Source organism: Rhinoderma darwinii, chromosome 6 (genome assembly GCF_050947455.1).
Source record: "Rhinoderma darwinii isolate aRhiDar2 chromosome 6, aRhiDar2.hap1, whole genome shotgun sequence".
NCBI lineage: Eukaryota > Metazoa > Chordata > Amphibia > Anura > Rhinodermatidae > Rhinoderma > Rhinoderma darwinii.
Window position 1 is genome coordinate 25,048,488 of NC_134692.1, and position 17,785 is coordinate 25,066,272.

Sequence of the window (17,785 nt, forward strand, 5' to 3'; positions counted from 1 at the left end):
TGAAGGGTCCATCGAGTTCGGTCATGGTGTCCACCATTTCAGTATCCGACTTAATGTGCAAATGCTTGTCTGTAATCGCTGTTAGGTCGCTTACAACAATCGTACCAGTGTTCGCAAAAATTAACATCTGCTCATGTAAATGTGCCATAAAATGAACACGTCACTGCCTCTCACATGGTCAGCACAATCATCTGCTGCGTCATCATGATCTAATTGGTTACTAGATGGTCATTGTTCCTTGACTTAATGACACTGCTCTTATCACATATAGCCTTGCTGTGAGTACAGTCACATTAGTGTACAGGTCACTGCCTCTCGCATGATCAACACAATCTTCTGCTGCTGTCATCATGATCTGATTGGCTACATGGTTTTCATTGCGCCTTCACTTCATGGCACTGCTACTGTCACATATCACTGTGAGTACAATCACATGAGTGGACAGGTCACTGCCTCCCACAGGTTTATCACACAGCTGATGTCATCAATCTCTCAATCTAATTGGCTACAAAGATCTTAAATCCCTGTCTACATTAAAATGGAGGATATCCTGCTGTTTTAGACCACCCATGTGATAGTGCCCAGTACCGGGAACGAAATGCCACCATCTTTAAGTGCATCCTATTTACCTGTAATGTAACTGGTCATGACTATAGGACCTGCCTGTTATATGAAGGGGAAGGCCATACATTTACATTAATTCATACATCACGTCTAATCTCGTCATGTTGACAATTGTTTAATGACTAAATTACAGACTTTCAGAAAACATGTTTAATTCATTCCCACTTGTAATCTCTTTAAGTAGAACAAATTCTACCTTTTATTTAGCACAAGGGCATTGCGAGATTAAATATTTCAGAGCCAGACATTCTCACTTCTAGGATTTATTGAGATTGGCTTCCCACGAGGACCGTATACAAGCTACACAGCGAAAGCGTTAAAATTGTACCCTCAGGGCTCCGAGAATCGTACAACTTCTGATATTTTCCGTATATATATGTATATATTCGTGTATAGATGTATATGTAGGCCTATAAGATGTGGATTTCTGATTACTTCTAATATCCTGTTTGTGCGGTTCAGCTCTTACAGCAGCTGCGGGACGGGGGAAACTGGAGGTATGTGAGCTGCTTCTTGACCATGAAGCCATCTTGTCCCGAGTAAACAGACGTGGCATCTCTCCACTGTTTTGTGCTGTACGCCAAGGACACTGGCAGGTAAAGTAATGATAATGTTAGTGTTGATACTTTGCTAACACCTTTGGCTATTTGACAAGGGCTATTCAGTGTTGACAACCAGTGTCATATACAGTAAAGAGGGTGTCCCATAGCTAAAATCAAAATGTGCTGCTTAATACGGAGCCAGGTTTGCCATCCAGGATAGAATGGCCTGGTGTTTGTTTTTCCCTCAACTCCCTTTCCATGGCCAATTTCCCACCCCTCGTCTGCTAACAATACAGTTTCTCTGGTCTTTACAACCTAATCGCAAAGAGAATTGGCACCAACTAGGACTGTGACCCCTCTCTCCAAGGTGTTGTCTTTCTATGTTTGTATATTCGCGCTTATTGACCATTTATAATTGTGGATCTTTCGCTCAAAGCCTGATACTGATCATAGGGGGTGAAGCAATCATCATTGGAATTCCCTTCTTCATGAATTTTATTTGAGAATTTAATTCCCCAGAATACAAGTATAAATTTACGTTTGGCAAGAATAGACTATCTAGAGGACTAAGATTATGATGATCTGAAGAAAAAATAAAATTCCGGCATTCTTGAGTGTGGAGGAATTTAAATTTTTCGTTAAAGGATTTTCCAGGATTTTAAAAGATCATCTTTACGGGCTCAATGTAAAAATGACTTCTTCTACGTTATACTTGCCAATTCCACATCTCTGGTACGTCCCCATCACTCCTGTTGTTCCTCCTTGCGCACTGACATACTGTCCATAGTCATATGTCAGGTGACTACCAACGCTGGCATCTGTTATGGCGTCACAATGGATGTCCCGTTAGCGCGCACAGGGGAACAATAGGTGCAGCGATATAGCGGAATTTGTAAATATTTTAAAATCCAGGAAAAACCCTTTAATATACTTGCTAATCGGCCCCAAAGTTCATGATTCCATGCACCTCGATCAGGATTCATAGACCCAGAAAAGGGTGAGCTGTTCCTTGTTTGCTTTTTCTTTGAGGTTTAGGGTTATCCCAATAATCCCTATCTGTCTAATGTACCGGCCTGTCTACAGTTAATTCATAAGGAATATATATATATATAAAGTAACCTTGGTGTTTGCAAGTGATGGTTCCTCCTAAAAAGACTAGAGATAATGTATTCCGGTTCCCTCAAAGCTCCACTAAAAAGTGGTCAAATAATATTTAACACAAGAGGTCTCTGAAAAGACTGACAAAAGTCCCTGGAAGACACTGCCATAGAAATTCTAATGAGATAGTCTGGTTCTTTGTGTCCGTGCAGAGTCCCCTTGGCCTTTTCCTTCTTCTATTTATCCTCTTCTAGTGGAGACGGCCATTCACGCCACTTCATACAGTCCCAGGACAATGCACAATGCCGCTATACAACGCCTATAGTATGAGATTCTAATCGGGCACCCGGCCAGGTCACCATGAACATTACCAGTGCTTTCAAGAACAGCATGTCATGTTTATAGCATTTTGCTTCACTTATACATAAGTTTCAATTTCCTGTTTCTTATAAGAATATTTTACTTGGAAAGATAAATAAAAATATGTGCAGAGGTCGAGGGGGATTAGATTAAGAATAACATCCATGTTTAAATGATTTAGAATTCTTTCTTAAAGGGGATTTCAAGATAAATACAGTCTAATCTATGTCTAATGAAAAGTTCTGCCTCTTATTTTCTGTAACATGTGTTTCAACGTCAAAATTTCCAATACCACTGCTTGCTATCAGTGAATTGACACATTCCTGTTGATATCCAGAGGTTGCGGACCTAATCGTGCCAGTTTGCTACAGTTGTATCTAGTGTAGGCAATCCTTTGTTTGCTAAACAGCTTGGACTCCCAAGTTGATACCTACACTGATACATTGTAGCAATCTGCCAGGACAGGAGAGGTGATGTATTTAGTTTACAGACTAATGCCTAAACTGGGTACAATTGTAGAAAACGCTCAGGTATATTAGGTTTATATGAGTGTTCAGCCTGTGATTGTAAACAAGAGTGTCTCTAGTTATTGTCAGCAAGCAGAGATCTTGATAACGAGAATTTGAAACACAGTATATTAGAAAGTTAGCAAATGACCTATCATGCTAACTGTACAATGAAGGAGCTATCTCACTATACATTATATATAGATCCTATACAGTGTGATGTGTATCCTGCATAAATGTAAAATCATTGGCTGACAGGTAGAACCTTTGCATTGGAGCACAGTCCTCTGTTTGGATAAAAATGAGGGGGGGGGGGGTTGCAAAAATGTGAAGAGAATGTGGAGGGGGCCAACTATTCCATATGCAGAAGAGAACCTGTGTTCAAAGCTGCTGTTTCTATGTATGTATGAATGCTGAACCGTGTAATCCTCCCGGGGTCCCTAGATCTATTGTTAGCACTGTTCCTATGGTTGCAGAATACTACTGGGGTTTGTTGTATATCTGCCATATATACACCGCTACATAAAACACATCCTGGGTCAGTAATATAATACTATAGAAGTATCCACGCATTTTTCCAATTTCTCCGTCTCATGTGTCATTTCTTGGCTTCTCTCTGCAGGTTGCCAGGCTTCTCATGCAGCATGGCTGTGATGTGAATCTGTGTGACAAGCAAGGCAGGACTCCTCTCATGGTCGCTGCATGTGAGGGGCATTGTGGGACCGTGGAGTTCCTTCTGTCAGAGGGTGAGAAAATCTTATCTCTGTAAAGAAATGTAAAGCAATAGGCACAATACCGTAAAATCCTAAGTCAATTGCAGTGTTGGAATCTACAGCAGGAGAAGGGTCATGATGGGAAAATGTCTATTATATGCCGCATGGAGTCAAATAGAACTCGACTTTACATTTGCTGTAATGATGCTGAAAAGTAATGACTATTCACATCAGTAGCAAATGTACTCATTAGTAATCCCATTTAATAAGGCAGAGATCACGCTGTCACCTGGTGGTAATAGGCAGGTATTGCACTCTTCAAAGAAAATTATTTCTCATCTGTGCATAGATTTTGACACTTATGTATAAATAATGGGGTTTATTTTATTTACTTGAAAATTATTATTATGGTATTGATTGCACACATTAAAGCTTGTATTTGGGGAGTAAGGACCATTAATTTGCAATATATGTTACCTTTAAGTGGGATGTTGATTATTACTAAATCAATAGATTTTTTGCTTAACAAATGTGGTGACTCTAAAGCAAGGTGCCAAAACTTCACATCTTACAATTCGGTACAAAAAAGTGGGGGTATTACTCAAAACATCCTGTCACCTGTATAGTTAATCTGTGAAACTGTGCTAATGATGGTTAATTGTAACGGAGATGTATACTTCTGCAACCATTTTTTGTTCATCCTACATATAAAATAAAAAAAATGTGAAGCGACTTTGGAATTGGTCTTAATTTGAAAAAAAATCCTGTTTTGTGTACACAGCTGCTCTGCAAACCTGTGTCTCCATGGTTACAGACTACAAACAAACCCTGTGTCCTCTTTTCTAACCTACAGATAGTAGGAAAGGAGGCAGAGGAGTACCACAGAAACTGCAGGTTTAGACTACACACAGGATTTGTTTGTAGTTTGTAACCACAGAGGCACACAGGTCTGCATAGGAGCTGTATACACAATAAAAGGTTGATTTAAAAAAAAAATGTAATCAAGATTATTTGCTATTTTTTTTTTCTATTTTTGATGCATTAGAGAAATTTCAAAATTGGTTGCAAAGGGCTTATAGGTAACTTTTCGAAGTTTCTTCAAATGGCAATTCTACTTAGTTATGTGTTTAAATTAGAGCAGATGCCTCACTATATATACCTAGGCAGGTTTGCGGCTCAGTGGTCTAGGAAAGCTGTGTGGCAGCCATATTTGTTGTTACCCAGTTATACGAGAAACAGATTAACATAAAAAAAAAAAAAAGAGAGAATTGCTGAGAAACTGAAAAAAAAAAAAGAGGATGACCCAAGGACCTCTATTCATTTCTGCTGGAGTTTGACTGTCCTAGAAGCTAAAAAGATGTGATGTTCTTCTCTTCAGGGGCAGACATTGCAGCACTGGACAAAGAAGGTTTGACTGCTCTCAGCTGGGCTTGCCTCAAGGGCCACAAAGCAGTCGTCCAGTGCTTAGTAGAAAGGGGCTCTACTATTGATCAGATGGACCGAAATGGCCGCACACCACTCGATTTGGCTGCTTTCTATGGAGATGCTGAGATTGTAAGTAAAAAGTTAAAAATTTAAATCTCACAAATACGTTGAAAGGTTCGATTGATAGATTAGCCTTTCATCACTGTTTAGGCAACACTCCAGCGCTATAAACACACGAATCCTGCTACTGAAATGCAGAAGTAATCCTGTATGTACATATTGTGCGGATGCCAGGCCTCGGCATTCCTGCTCTAATAGATCCAGTGGTACCGGGAATACATGCCACGTATTTTAAAGAGAAATGCCCTTGATGTTCTCGTTCCGGGGGATGAGCACATCTTTTGTTAATCACGATAGAAGTTTATCTTTCTGTATTTGCGGATGTGGGAGCAGCAGATATTATGCAGAAGAATACATTCCCCACGCTGACATCACACACACGTCTACAGCTTTGGCGATTACGCCCTCCCTCCCTCACTCGCATTTGGTGATAAGAAGTGGAATTTTCTGCAGGTTTTAATAAATCTGGATGATATCTACAGATGTTTTGCCCATTACCTGTTATGATGGATGGTGGTTTGACGCTTTTATTTCATGCCATCATCTAAGAATAATGGACAGGTCCCAGGAAGGGAAGGCTCATGTAATCTATCTCCTCTACCCTGGCTGCTTCGCATTAGGAGATAGCTGCTGGCTGTGGCATTGAGTGCTGTCCATGGCAAGAATCCAATGGCAGCAAATAAAAGCTGTAATATGATTGGCTACCACACGTACGCTTAAAGGGGACTCCAGCTGAAATATCTGAGACCCATGCGATGGTAATATTGGTCGTGGTCCATGAGCTTCGATCTTCAAAACACGAGTTGTGGTGCTTGTAGTTGAGTTGGACAATTCAACGTACTCAAAAACTACCTACTGACACCGAACTACAGAGAAATTCCTTTAATCTGGCATCTGATACTTCAGAAGTCTGATAATCCAGCACTTGTTTAAAGCACAAGACCAGAAGCCGAGAGATCCAATTTACCATGTTCATTTTTGCTCTATTGAAACCCCAAACACCTGCTGTTTGTAGATTTTTGATTTTGGATATTTCCAACACAACGCCCGCACTAGAATACCATTGGAGACTTTATATCTGTTTAAAGCTGTAATCGAGTATAATGTCTGCTGTTTTTCTTCATCTCTATGGTTTTCTGATCTGTTTAGGTGCAGTATTTGGTTGATAATGGAGCGATGATTGAACACGTGGACTACAGTGGGATGAGACCTTTGGATCGAGCTATCGGCTGTCGAAATACTGCAGTTGTTGTGACTTTGCTCCGAAAAGGAGCCAAATTAGGTAACGTCTATTATGCACTATATGTATTATTGCATTACCTGGGACTGAATCCAAAGTGAAGATATGTATATACCTGCTGTTTCATTCTTTTGGATTCCATCTCGGTTGTAGGCAAAAAAAGCTATAATTCTGAGCACCCAAAAGTTGTCAGAGGGCTGGGACGAGGGGTAGGATGCTGCCTCGGGTGTCATTTGGGCTTCCTTCCAATTAAATGGCAGTATGCATTATAAATAAAAATGCTAGGGATTGGTGAGGAAGGGGGACGATGGGTCAATAAGATAAATGATTGTCCATCTCACAGCTATCTTGCTGCACTTCGTGGCCTGAGGGTGAATATCCCTTTAATGGATATGTATTAGGATGTTTTTTTGGTTATAGGTAAACTCCTTTTCTGTAAACCCAGCATGCGCCCACTATAGGGGTACCAGGGTAAAGGTCTGTTAAAGGGACTATATATGTATGTGTATGTATGTGTGTATGTATGTGTGTGTGTGTGTATGTATATATATATATATGTATATATATATATATATATATATATATATATATATATATATATATATATTTTTTTTTTTATATTATTATCCTCACTTTGTTTAGTACCAGAAATAAACACAAAGAATAAATAGAAATGTTCATGACAGATTTACAAGTGGGGATCTAACGAATGCTTGTTAATGGCCCGGCTTCCTGACGCTCCCTATAACCAGTGTTGAACGACATGTTTTATCAGGGTCTGAGACATGCAGATAGTCCCATTATACACATGATTGTATGTAGACGCTGAGCTCACTGTGCTGGAATTAGTCAAACATGACATGAAGCCTCACTTGGAGGAAGTTGATGTAATTTCCTACTCGTATTCCGTCCTTATTGTATTAGGGACATCTGTCGTATCCCTTTATACTCACATTAATGTCCTTTTCACCTCCATGTTTTTAAGGGACCATTTTATATTTAGGGCAGTTCATGCAACTTACCGTTTTTATATAGCACATTTCATGTTCTTGGTCCTGAATGTTGACTTAGGCCGCGGTGGATAAGAATTTGATATCTGGCCAGGCTTCGCTTGTTTGTAAGGGCACATTAGCTGTTCTGCAGGTCTCTATTTCAGCCTGGGTTGCACATAGTAGTTGACCTTTAGAGGTAGCTTGCCCCTCCAAGGAGGCCTACTGGGTGCATTTGGTTGGTATGATGGACCTCTATAGCAGGCAGGCTCAGAGTTGGATAACAGGTTTTGCAAATCCTAGCCAAACAAGATGAGGTGTCATGACCCACTGGAGTCCCTCAGGATTATTTATGTTAAAATATTTTAAGTTAATATTTTTTTGTGGCTGTTACCACTATTTACCTGTAAGGGAAGATTTGTCTTTTATAGGGCAATGGTTAAAGGGAGTCAGTCACCAGAAATTGGCCTATAAAAGCAGCAGCACAGTAACCTAGTGTAGTCTCACCTGAATATAACACGGTTGTTTTCATTTTTCAGATTAGTGGCTCCCTTGCAGTGATGATAACTTATTCTTCGTATGAAAATGAGCTTTATGGAGCAACGAGCGTGTCAATGTTGGTCCAAACAGCTCCACCTTCTCTCCCCAGTCCTTCTCTTCCTTCCTTTGATTGACAGGGCCAGGAAGTGTAGAAGCCGTGATCACGCCTGGCCCCGTATTCTCCTAAGCGCCCACGTCTCGACTTCTGGATCGGCGCGTGTGCAGTACAGCATCCGGGTGTAGTGTGATGTAATTGGCGCATGCGCCATAGAGCCGATTCGACCTGTGAAACTTCAATGCTGTACTGCGCATGCACCAATTCGGAAGCCGAGGCGCGGGTGCGCTCAGGAGAATACGGGGCCAGGTGCAAATACAGCTTTTACATGGCCTGATTCTGTCAATCAAAGACGGGAGGGACGGACTGGGAATAGAAGGTAGAGCTGTTTGGAGCAACGGTGACTACCTAGTTTCTCCAAAAAGCTCATTTGCATGTGAAGAATAAAGTTATTATTGCTGCAACGGAGCCACGCATCTGAAAAATGAAAACCGCGTTATACTCCGGTGAGGCTGCACTATATTACTGTACGGCTGCTTTTATAGGCAAATTTCTAGTGAGACTCCCTTTAAGCCATGCCATACACACTTTATCTATAAATCCATGTATCCGTGCTTCAGTGAAATTGCTTCCTTATCGAACATACTTTTTACTTGCAAGAAGGCAACTTCAGTCTGTGTTCTTCTTCCTTTATTAAAGCCTTGTTTTATTTCTCCTTTCTATAGGAAATGCAGCATGGGCAATGGCGACTTCCAAGCCAGACATCCTAATTATTCTCCTACAGAAGTTGATGGATGAAGGCAATATATTGTATAGAGTAAGTTGACAGTTCACTTGTCTGATTGTAGGGGTCATCCAGGATCAGAAAAAAGTTCTATACCAGTAGGGCATTCTGCGCTGTAAGGCCGGGGCTAGACATAGACTTCTTGTTTGAAGTGAGCAATAAATTGCTGTCCATGGGAATGCATTAGGCTAGGGCTATTTATCTCCATACAGAAAAATCGCTGTCCATAGGAATGCATTGAGTAACTTGAAAATCTCTTCAAAAATCAATCCAGTCAAGCCATTTGCTAGCTTTTTATTTTTTTAAATCTATAAAGCACTACATCCTGGGATTTCAGAGCTACACACTTGTCAGGAGCGATTTTGAAGAGATTTTCAAGCTACTCAATGCTTTCCTATGGACAGCGATTCATCACAGCGATTCTTCTGTAGTGAGATATACAGCCCTAGCCTAAAGCATTCCTATGGACTGAGACTTATCGCTCACTACAGAAAAAGTCTAAGTCTAACCCCAGCCGAAAAGGGGAGCCCTTCATTCGGGACCTCCACCTATTAGCCAGAGCAGAGGATACCAAGAGAGTCTGCTGCTCTGGAGGACCCCGCAGTGCCATGCACTGTCATGGACTGTTCATTGGTTTCAATGGCCCACATGTAATGCCTGATTTTCCCCTGTGACGGCGCTCTAGGGAAGCCAGGTTCCATCACAGATTACAGTAAATCGCTGGGGGTACCAGCCAAGAGAGACCCTGTGATTAGCTTATTTTCCAAGGCCCCTTCTAACAAACATATCTTTTCAAAAGATGTGAACCCCTAGAGGTACCAACCAGGCCTCCAAAATTTAGAAAATACATTTTCTGTGTGTAAAGGAACCATCAAACATAAACAAATGCTGTAAAAGCTGCATTTCATTTATTTATGACGACTTCTTGACATTGATTTTGTTCCCCGCAGAAGGGAAAGATGAAAGAAGCCGCACAGAGATATCAGTACGCACTTAGAAAGTTTCCTCGAGAAGGATTAGGAGAAGAGATGAAAGCTTTCAATGAGCTGCGCGTCTCCCTCTACTTGAACCTATCCAGATGTCGCCGGAAAATGAATGTAAGTATAATAACTTAGTGCTGTTTGCTTCCTTTTGGCAGTTTTTAAAGTATTTGCCAATTTACCCAGTGTTCTATGTAGATTTAGGCTGAGACGGCACAGCAACAGAAGTCAATCTTAAGGGTACGTTCACACGGCCTATTTTCAGCCGTCTTTCGGGCAGTAAACGGCATGAAAAAAACGAAATTTGAAGGCCTCCAAACATCTGCCCATCGTTTAGACGGGGTGTTTTTTTTTACGTGGCTATTTGAAAAAACGGCGCGTAAAAAACGCCCCGTCAAAAGAAATGCATGTCACTTCTTGAGCCGTTCTTGATTGGGTCAATAGAAAAACAGCTCCAAAAATGGCTGCAAAAAACGCATCAGAAATATTTACCAATTCGTGCATCACGACTTTTTCGGGTCCAGCGCCGCCCACATGATCACATTCTGACCTGGTCTGGAAACTGTGCTTTTGAGAAAACCGTAACTCAGAACGAGGCTCCATAGGAATGCATTGAGAGCCTGAGTGATTCCAGACCAGGTCAGAATGTGATCATGTGGGCGGCGCTGGACCCGAAAACAACGTGATGCAAGGATTGGTAAATATTTCTGTACGCCGCACCCCACTGAAACACCAATGTACAAATGGAGGGGGAAAAAAAAAGTTGAATGCTTCTTGCAGTAATGTAGTAAATACATTAGTAAAAGGAAATTTTGTTTTCATTGTGCAAAATATATGTACGTGCCTGGACATGTTGAGGTAAAGAACATGATCCGAGAGGAAAGGCATGGCTCACTATTTGCCTGTTAGAGGGGTTGTACAGGATTAGAAAAACTTGTCAGCTTTCTTTCTGAAACCGCATCACAACTGCCACCAGATTATGTGTGGTGTTGCAGCTCCACTCCATGGACATAAATGGGACTGAGCTGCAGTACCACACACAACCTGAGGACAGGTGAGGCGCTGTTTTAGAAGTTTTCCAAACTTACACAGCACTGCTAAATTTTTATTGGTAGCTACAATAAACAGCCATTGTCTGGTCGAGCGTTCTCTTTGTGGAAGGGCAGGTGAAGGTTATGCTGATTGTTTTACAGGAAGAAGCAGTCACAGAACTCTCCCATTTACAGGATCAGTCACATATCTTTTGTGATGTGAAGGGGCCTCAGGTATGAGATGCTTGTGCCCCAGTCTTTGAGACTTGCCTTGTTGCAATTGGATCGTACATTAATCCAGCTACACCTCCTACCTCACTAATATGTGTGCGCTATAATACTCCGCAGCTTGTATTACTATTGGACCTTGCGGTGGTTACAGTAAACCTAAGCTATAATATGTCTTCTCCTCTGTGTAGGACTTTGGAATGGCTGAGGAGTTTGCAACCAAGGCACTAGAACTGAAAGCAAAGTGCTATGAAGCTTATTACGCAAGGGCGAGAGCAAAACGAAACAGCAGGTAAGCCATGTTTCTATATGTAAATAGTAAGATCTGAATGAGTTGCTTTAGTAGTATTTTTTTTTATTTTACCTATACCAAAAAAAAAATTACTGCTCTAAATATTTGGTTTTTCTCCAGCTCATATTTTCCATCATAATGATTATTTCCCCTTCTGTCTGCATTAGTCATGTTCACGTCTTGGGCTGCCTATACACATAACAAGGTTTTACTGTGAATTGATACGGTTTCCGGCCAAGTGAAACACACGTTTTTGCCGTAAAACAGTGTGCGGTTATGCTACACGGTTTTCGGCTATGCTGCATACAAGCGCTGCGTGTACTGGCATCCACCAAGGGTATTCTGACAAAGTATCTTATGACATGTCCGTGAAATGTCCATTCATTCATGACACTGGTGATGGCCCCGGGCTCTTGGACCCCCACCCATGCAACTTCTGTATGATTGACTTGTCAAATTATTTTGTAGAAATATCCCTTTAACATTTCATTGGTCATATAGTCAAACCGTGATACCCCAGCCAAATCAGCCGTTGGGGTGGAATTATTTTGCATTACCGGCATGATGATGATTTCCTTTTGTTCCTCTGGCTTCTTTTAGGCAGTTTGTCGCTGCTCTGGCCGATCTCCACGAGGCTTTGAAATTGTGTCCCAACAACCAGGAGGTAAAAAGACTTTTAGCCCGTGTAGAAGAAGAGTTTAAACAGCATCAAAGGTCCCAGCAGCAGAAGCAATTCCAGCCACCTCCACCACCAAGCAATGACTCTGATCAAGAAGATGAGGCTATTGAAGAAACACCAGACAGCCATCTGGATTTTGAGGAGATTCAGGAGGAAGAATGTCCAACTTCTGATAAAGTCCCAGGAAACTCCAAACCACAGGATTTGACTAACCACAACAATAAGGTACAGGAGCAAAGTAATCAAAAATACTCTGAATCTCCTGAAGAAACTCAAGTGAGAAATATATGTCTTCAGCAAGCATTAGTACAAAGACCAACAAAACAGGCCCAGATAGTAAAAACCAACCTGCACCTGAATTCCTTGCAATCCATGTCTAGATCCGGGAACAGTTTTTCTACGCCAAAGAATTCAGTTCCTTCTAACTTGGTGCCTTCAAGCCCACTTCCATTGAGACAGTCTTCGAACCAAGCCAGTTTGAGAGGCCCTAGTGCAGATGCAACTCATTCTGTATCTTCAGGGTCTCATGGTCCTCTGTACAGTGAGAAGTTCCCACCTGGACATGCCACCCACAAGCAGCCGGGGGAAGTTATGCCGCCATACAAGTCCTCTGGTTCCTTTGTTTCTAAAACATCAGAAAGATATGTGGGTCTCTCTCCACCTCGGGAGACCCAATCAACATGTAATGAAAAACAAATTGTGTCAGAAAGCAAAAGGATAGCCACACATAGCTTAACTTCAAGCAGTAGTTTTTCTGAAGGTGTTAAAGGACCTGATGTGCGAAGCAAAGAAAATAAGACCAGCCAAATCCTTAGTGCAAGTGAGCAAAGACCACGGAACATACCGTTTATGGGAATCATGGACAAAAAAGCCAGAATTTACCAGCAGAACCCTCAGCCTAGTCGAAGTTGGCAAAACCAGACAATGGACGTAAACCCCAACCCTCCTGGGGCTATTCAGACTGGAAACTTTGACAAGTTGTCTACCAGGCAGGCAAATAGTTATGGAAGTCAAAACAAAACCATGCCAAATGTATATGGAGGCCTTACCCACAATGGTGGTTGCTCTAAGGACACTGAGGAAGGGAAGAGTCAAACATCCAGCCTTAACCAGGATCTTAGAGTGTCCAAGGCGGTCAACCAGTCATACCAAGAAGCCATGTTGAGGTCGCAATCTCTTTTGATTAAAGACACTAATTTAAGCTCGTTGTCCTCTACAAAACCAAAGCGATCTTTCATAGAATCCAATGTGTGATCCACAAATTTAGGAACTGGCAGCCACTAGTTATTATACATTGTGTATCTTGATGGAGGCAACTTTAGTCTGCAGGTGCTCAATTGAGTATCAACTTTTTTGCTGTACAATTGGCTACGTTCATTTAAACGAGAAGAAATCGCATCTGATTTACGGATGGCTGCTTAATCTTTCCTCGGAGAAGCAACGAAAAAGCTAAATTCTTGTCTTTATTGGTGGAATATAGATTTATTTTTAGCATTCTTGGTTAGCGTACTAATGGGAAAAAAAGTCTCTCATATCCTGGAAATAATACCATTAACTTGGCTTTATCTTTTATATGAACATTGTTGGAACAGGAGAGAAGATGTAGCCATCTGCTGCTGGTCAGTGTCCATGGATAGGTCTGTGATCAACGCTTTAGGTTCGGGAGCAGTTTCATAGGAAATAAACTGATCTATGTTCGGAATCAATGCACAAGATTCCATACCTTTCACTGCCGGGTGCAGCTTAAAGACTCCCAACAACTCTGGAGGAACTGTCCGCTACTTGGTCTTCAGAACATTACCAAATCTCAATGTGTATAAAATGAAAAAAAAAAAGAGCAAGTTTTGCTTTGAATTTAAAGAATAAATCACCCTTTATGCCTTTAACAAGACTATATAGAGCAAATGTTCTGTATCCTACTTTATCATGTTTGTCCTTACAATGCATCATCCTTGCTTAGCATGGGGTGTACTTTCATAACTACAATAAAATATTACTATATGACATATGATATTATTTTTATCATACCAGTAGCCCCTATTCAGTCTTCTGATTGACTGCTTTATGTCACAGTACTGCGCTATTTCTTTTATTTACTGGTGCATGAGTAAAAGGTGCTTTAATCCGTAGCGGCTGTATTTGCCATTTTAAAGGGGTTTTCTCGGAATAAAATATTGATGACCTATTCTTAGAATAGACCATTATTAATGTATGAGCAATGGTAGTCTGATCTCCGGGATCCTCAGGATGCTGGTTGGGTTGGTTGGAGCACTGCAGCCCCTTCACTCCTATCTGGGTCGGGCCTCCACCCAGCCTAAGAATAGACCATCAGTACTTTAGTCCCTGAACGCCCCTTTAAGCCCACTAACTGAATGAGTTTAGCACTGGTTGTAGACCTTACACCCGGTTTAGTCAAGGTGTCTCTCAGGATTTCAGTGTAATGGAGTTTAGTTTGACTTGTAAGTAAAGTTTCATGGGGTTGCGTAAAACGCAGTTTCCCAGAGCAGATTTGTAAAAACTGGAATATCAGTGTTATACAATATTCTCATGGTGCCTAAAAGAAAAATACTTATTTGTTTCCAGCGTTAAGTATGTAAGATTATGAAATAGCAGGGCATATTTATTGTGTGTTCAATTGGTGCCTTATATTACGGGGACGAGATAACCCAAATTCTAGTTTGTCCCTATCCAAAGTTTATAAATGTGGGTGACAGGCAGATGATGAAGGTTGTAGTCTGCATGTGGTTTGATAAACCAGGGTTAAGTTTTTGGAAAACCATTTGCCTGAAATGGAGTGGATTATGGAAATGAATGTTTTATTGAAATTACAGTCCCTGATGTTTTTTATAGAGGGGTCATATTAGGTTGTAATATAATTTATGACCATGTAGTTTTTTTGTTTTTTTTCTATAAAATAACCAGAATTTGTTTCACATGTATATAATGTATAACTTAAGCTATACAATGGCCATATATATATATATATATATATATATATATATATATATATATATATATATATATAGCATGCATTTTAAGGCTTCAACCATACTGGTTTTTGCACTGAGTTTAATATATAAATATGGCAAAATATCAGTCCTAACAGTTATTGCACTTTATTCCTGTTTTATACAAACACCTTTAAGGTGCTATCTTAGAGGATAATTGTACATTCAAAGAAAAAAAAGGTACAGGGAGTATTACATGTACAGGGGGAAGTGGTGATATTTTCGAGGGTAATAAGCTTATACAGTAAGATGTTCCCATTGGCTAAACAAAGTGAAGGCAGACTTTTTTTGTGGGTTTAACCCTTGTTAGCATCCCATTAGTTCACTAGAAACGAATGAACTCACTAAAGCCTTAGGGTATGTTCATACAGCGGTAAACGCCCTGAAAAATGGCGTTTCGTTCCCACGCGCCGTTTTTTACGTGTAGTTTGTAAAAACGGCGCGTAAAAAAAAAGTGCATGTCACTTATTAAGCCATTTTTGGAGCTGTTTTTTCATTGTCTCAACAGAAAACCGCCGTAAAAAAACGCTTGATTCTTTAAAAACGGCTGAAAATCCATCTGTTTTCCCTTGAAAACATCTCCGTATTTTACAGCTGTTTTTTGTTTGCTGTGTGAACATACCCTTAAAGGTCCAGCATTCTGAGCTAATATCTTTGTAGCAGAATAATAATCATAAAAGCTACAGAGCTCCAAAACCTCTGCATAAATATGAGTTAGGGTATGTTCACACACACTATTTACGGACGTAATTCGGGCGTTTTTGCCCCGAATTACGTCCGAAATAGCGGCTCAATAGCGTCGGCAAACATTCATTAGAATGGGTCTTACGATGTTCTGTGCAGACGGTCATTTTTTTTACGACTCGCTGTCAAAAGGCGGGGCGTAAAAAAGACGCCCGCGTCAAAGAAGCGCCTGTCACTTCTTCAGACGTAAATGGAGCCGTTTTCCATGGAAAACCAGCTCCATTTAACGTCCGTAATGGACGCAGCAAAAAAGCGCCTCAACATGCCATTACGGCTGAAATTACGGTGCTGTTTTCTCCTGAAAACAGCCTCGTAATTTCAGCCGTTACGGACGCTGCCGTGTGAACATACCCTTACAGTAACTGCACTTTCAAAAAACGTTTGAGACTTTTCAGAATTGTTGATGGTTGGTGGAGGTCTCAGCACTTGGACCACCGTCATTGAAACTAAGGTGCAGAAGTGCTCACAAGAGCACTCTACACCTTCGACTGTGATCGTCACTCTTTGTTAGGCTGAAGAAGAATCACATAGAACGCATATGAGCTCGACTTCAACCTAGCAAGGCAAGCCGGTCACAGACGAAGGTTCAGAGTTGAGCGCATCTGCACCTTTGATTAAGCGAATGTGGGGGGGGGGGGGGTAGGTCTCAGCACCCGGACCGCCACCTATTAAAACTTCTGATATGTCTATGTGACATATAAAACGTTTTTGGAATGTGCAGATACTCTTTAAATTCTAAAATTCTGGCTACCAGCAGTCCCCTCTGGGGGTTACTATATATATATATATATATATTCTTTAAAAATGAAGCTCAGACAGCTATTAAGACATTAATCAACACAGAATTCTGGACTTCATTATAAGGAAGCAGAACAGACCGGTGTTCGGGGAGAGGACATATACTTTACACTGCCCATATTTTTCAGTAGATCCTACCTATAATATAATGGCTGTGGGGGGAGGGGTGCGCCAGGTGGCTTTTTATGGTGGATAAAACAAAATCACTAATTCTCTTCGGTCCATGGCCGGCATTCGTGAGATACTGAAGCTGGAGCTGCAGATGTTGGTTAATTTAGTTTCTTATGGCGCATTTGAAAGTCATTTCTCGCATTCTTTATACATGTTTTATATGTTCACTCTCTCGTGTATGTATATAGAGGAATTGTTTAAAGTTTCTGCTACATTGTTAACACAATTCATAACTGTAAAATGTCGGTCCAGTGTAAAAATGTTAAGAAGTTCACCAGTACAGTACGTTACCATGTCCCTATAGCGCTTATTTATTTTTTACAATTGTTTCCTTTCTCCTCATTCATTGTCTGTAACTGTCCTTTGCACATCTACTGTATTTCCTTAAGGAATTAAACAAAATATATTATCATTTTATTTGATAAAACCGAGTGGCTCGATTGCTTCTGTCTGCTGACGTGAATCACTGTCGGTACTGTGGCTTGTCATACATGTACAGGGAATAGAAAGTATTGTTTAATAGTAGAATCATCAGCATTGCAAATAGTCTGTAGAGACCTGAATCTTTGTTTTCATATATTTTATATCAAATAATTCTCCATTTGTCAGTCATAAAAACCCACATATAAAGTTTAGTATCCTTGTAATAACGGATTGAGTTGCATGATATTTTCCTCCTAGTTTAGGTATAAAGCTGCATTCAGAATTCAAACGGTTATTACCAGAAAACATTGCATTGTGGGAGCTTAGATAACAATTCGGGTATGTGCACACGACAGCGCAAAATACGTCTGAAATGACGGAGCTGTTTTCAGGAGAAAACAGCTCCTGAATTTCAGAAGTTTTTGCAAGTGCAGG

The 17,785-nt window shown here is 40.7% G+C and overlaps 1 protein-coding gene across 3 annotated transcripts in view; it reads left to right on the forward strand.

Annotated features, from left to right (window-relative positions):
* Positions 1-14,210, forward strand: part of TANC1 (tetratricopeptide repeat, ankyrin repeat and coiled-coil containing 1) — a 181,737-nt gene extending 167,527 nt beyond the window's left edge. For 2 of the 3 annotated variants that reach the window (XM_075829316.1, XM_075829314.1), the window contains exons 19-27: positions 1,087-1,220; positions 3,753-3,876; positions 5,222-5,397; positions 6,538-6,670; positions 8,938-9,029; positions 9,947-10,093; positions 11,170-11,241; positions 11,427-11,527; positions 12,128-14,210. In XM_075829316.1, the coding sequence (XP_075685431.1) occupies positions 1,087-1,220; positions 3,753-3,876; positions 5,222-5,397; positions 6,538-6,670; positions 8,938-9,029; positions 9,947-10,093; positions 11,170-11,241; positions 11,427-11,527; positions 12,128-13,460 (2,312 nt within the window). In that variant the 3' untranslated portion in view covers positions 13,461-14,210. The remainder of the gene's footprint in view (positions 1-1,086; positions 1,221-3,752; positions 3,877-5,221; positions 5,398-6,537; positions 6,671-8,937; positions 9,030-9,946; positions 10,094-11,169; positions 11,242-11,426; positions 11,528-12,127) is intronic. The other variant, XM_075829317.1, reaches the window with a different exon arrangement.
* The last annotated feature ends 3,575 nt before the right edge of the window (positions 14,211-17,785 follow it).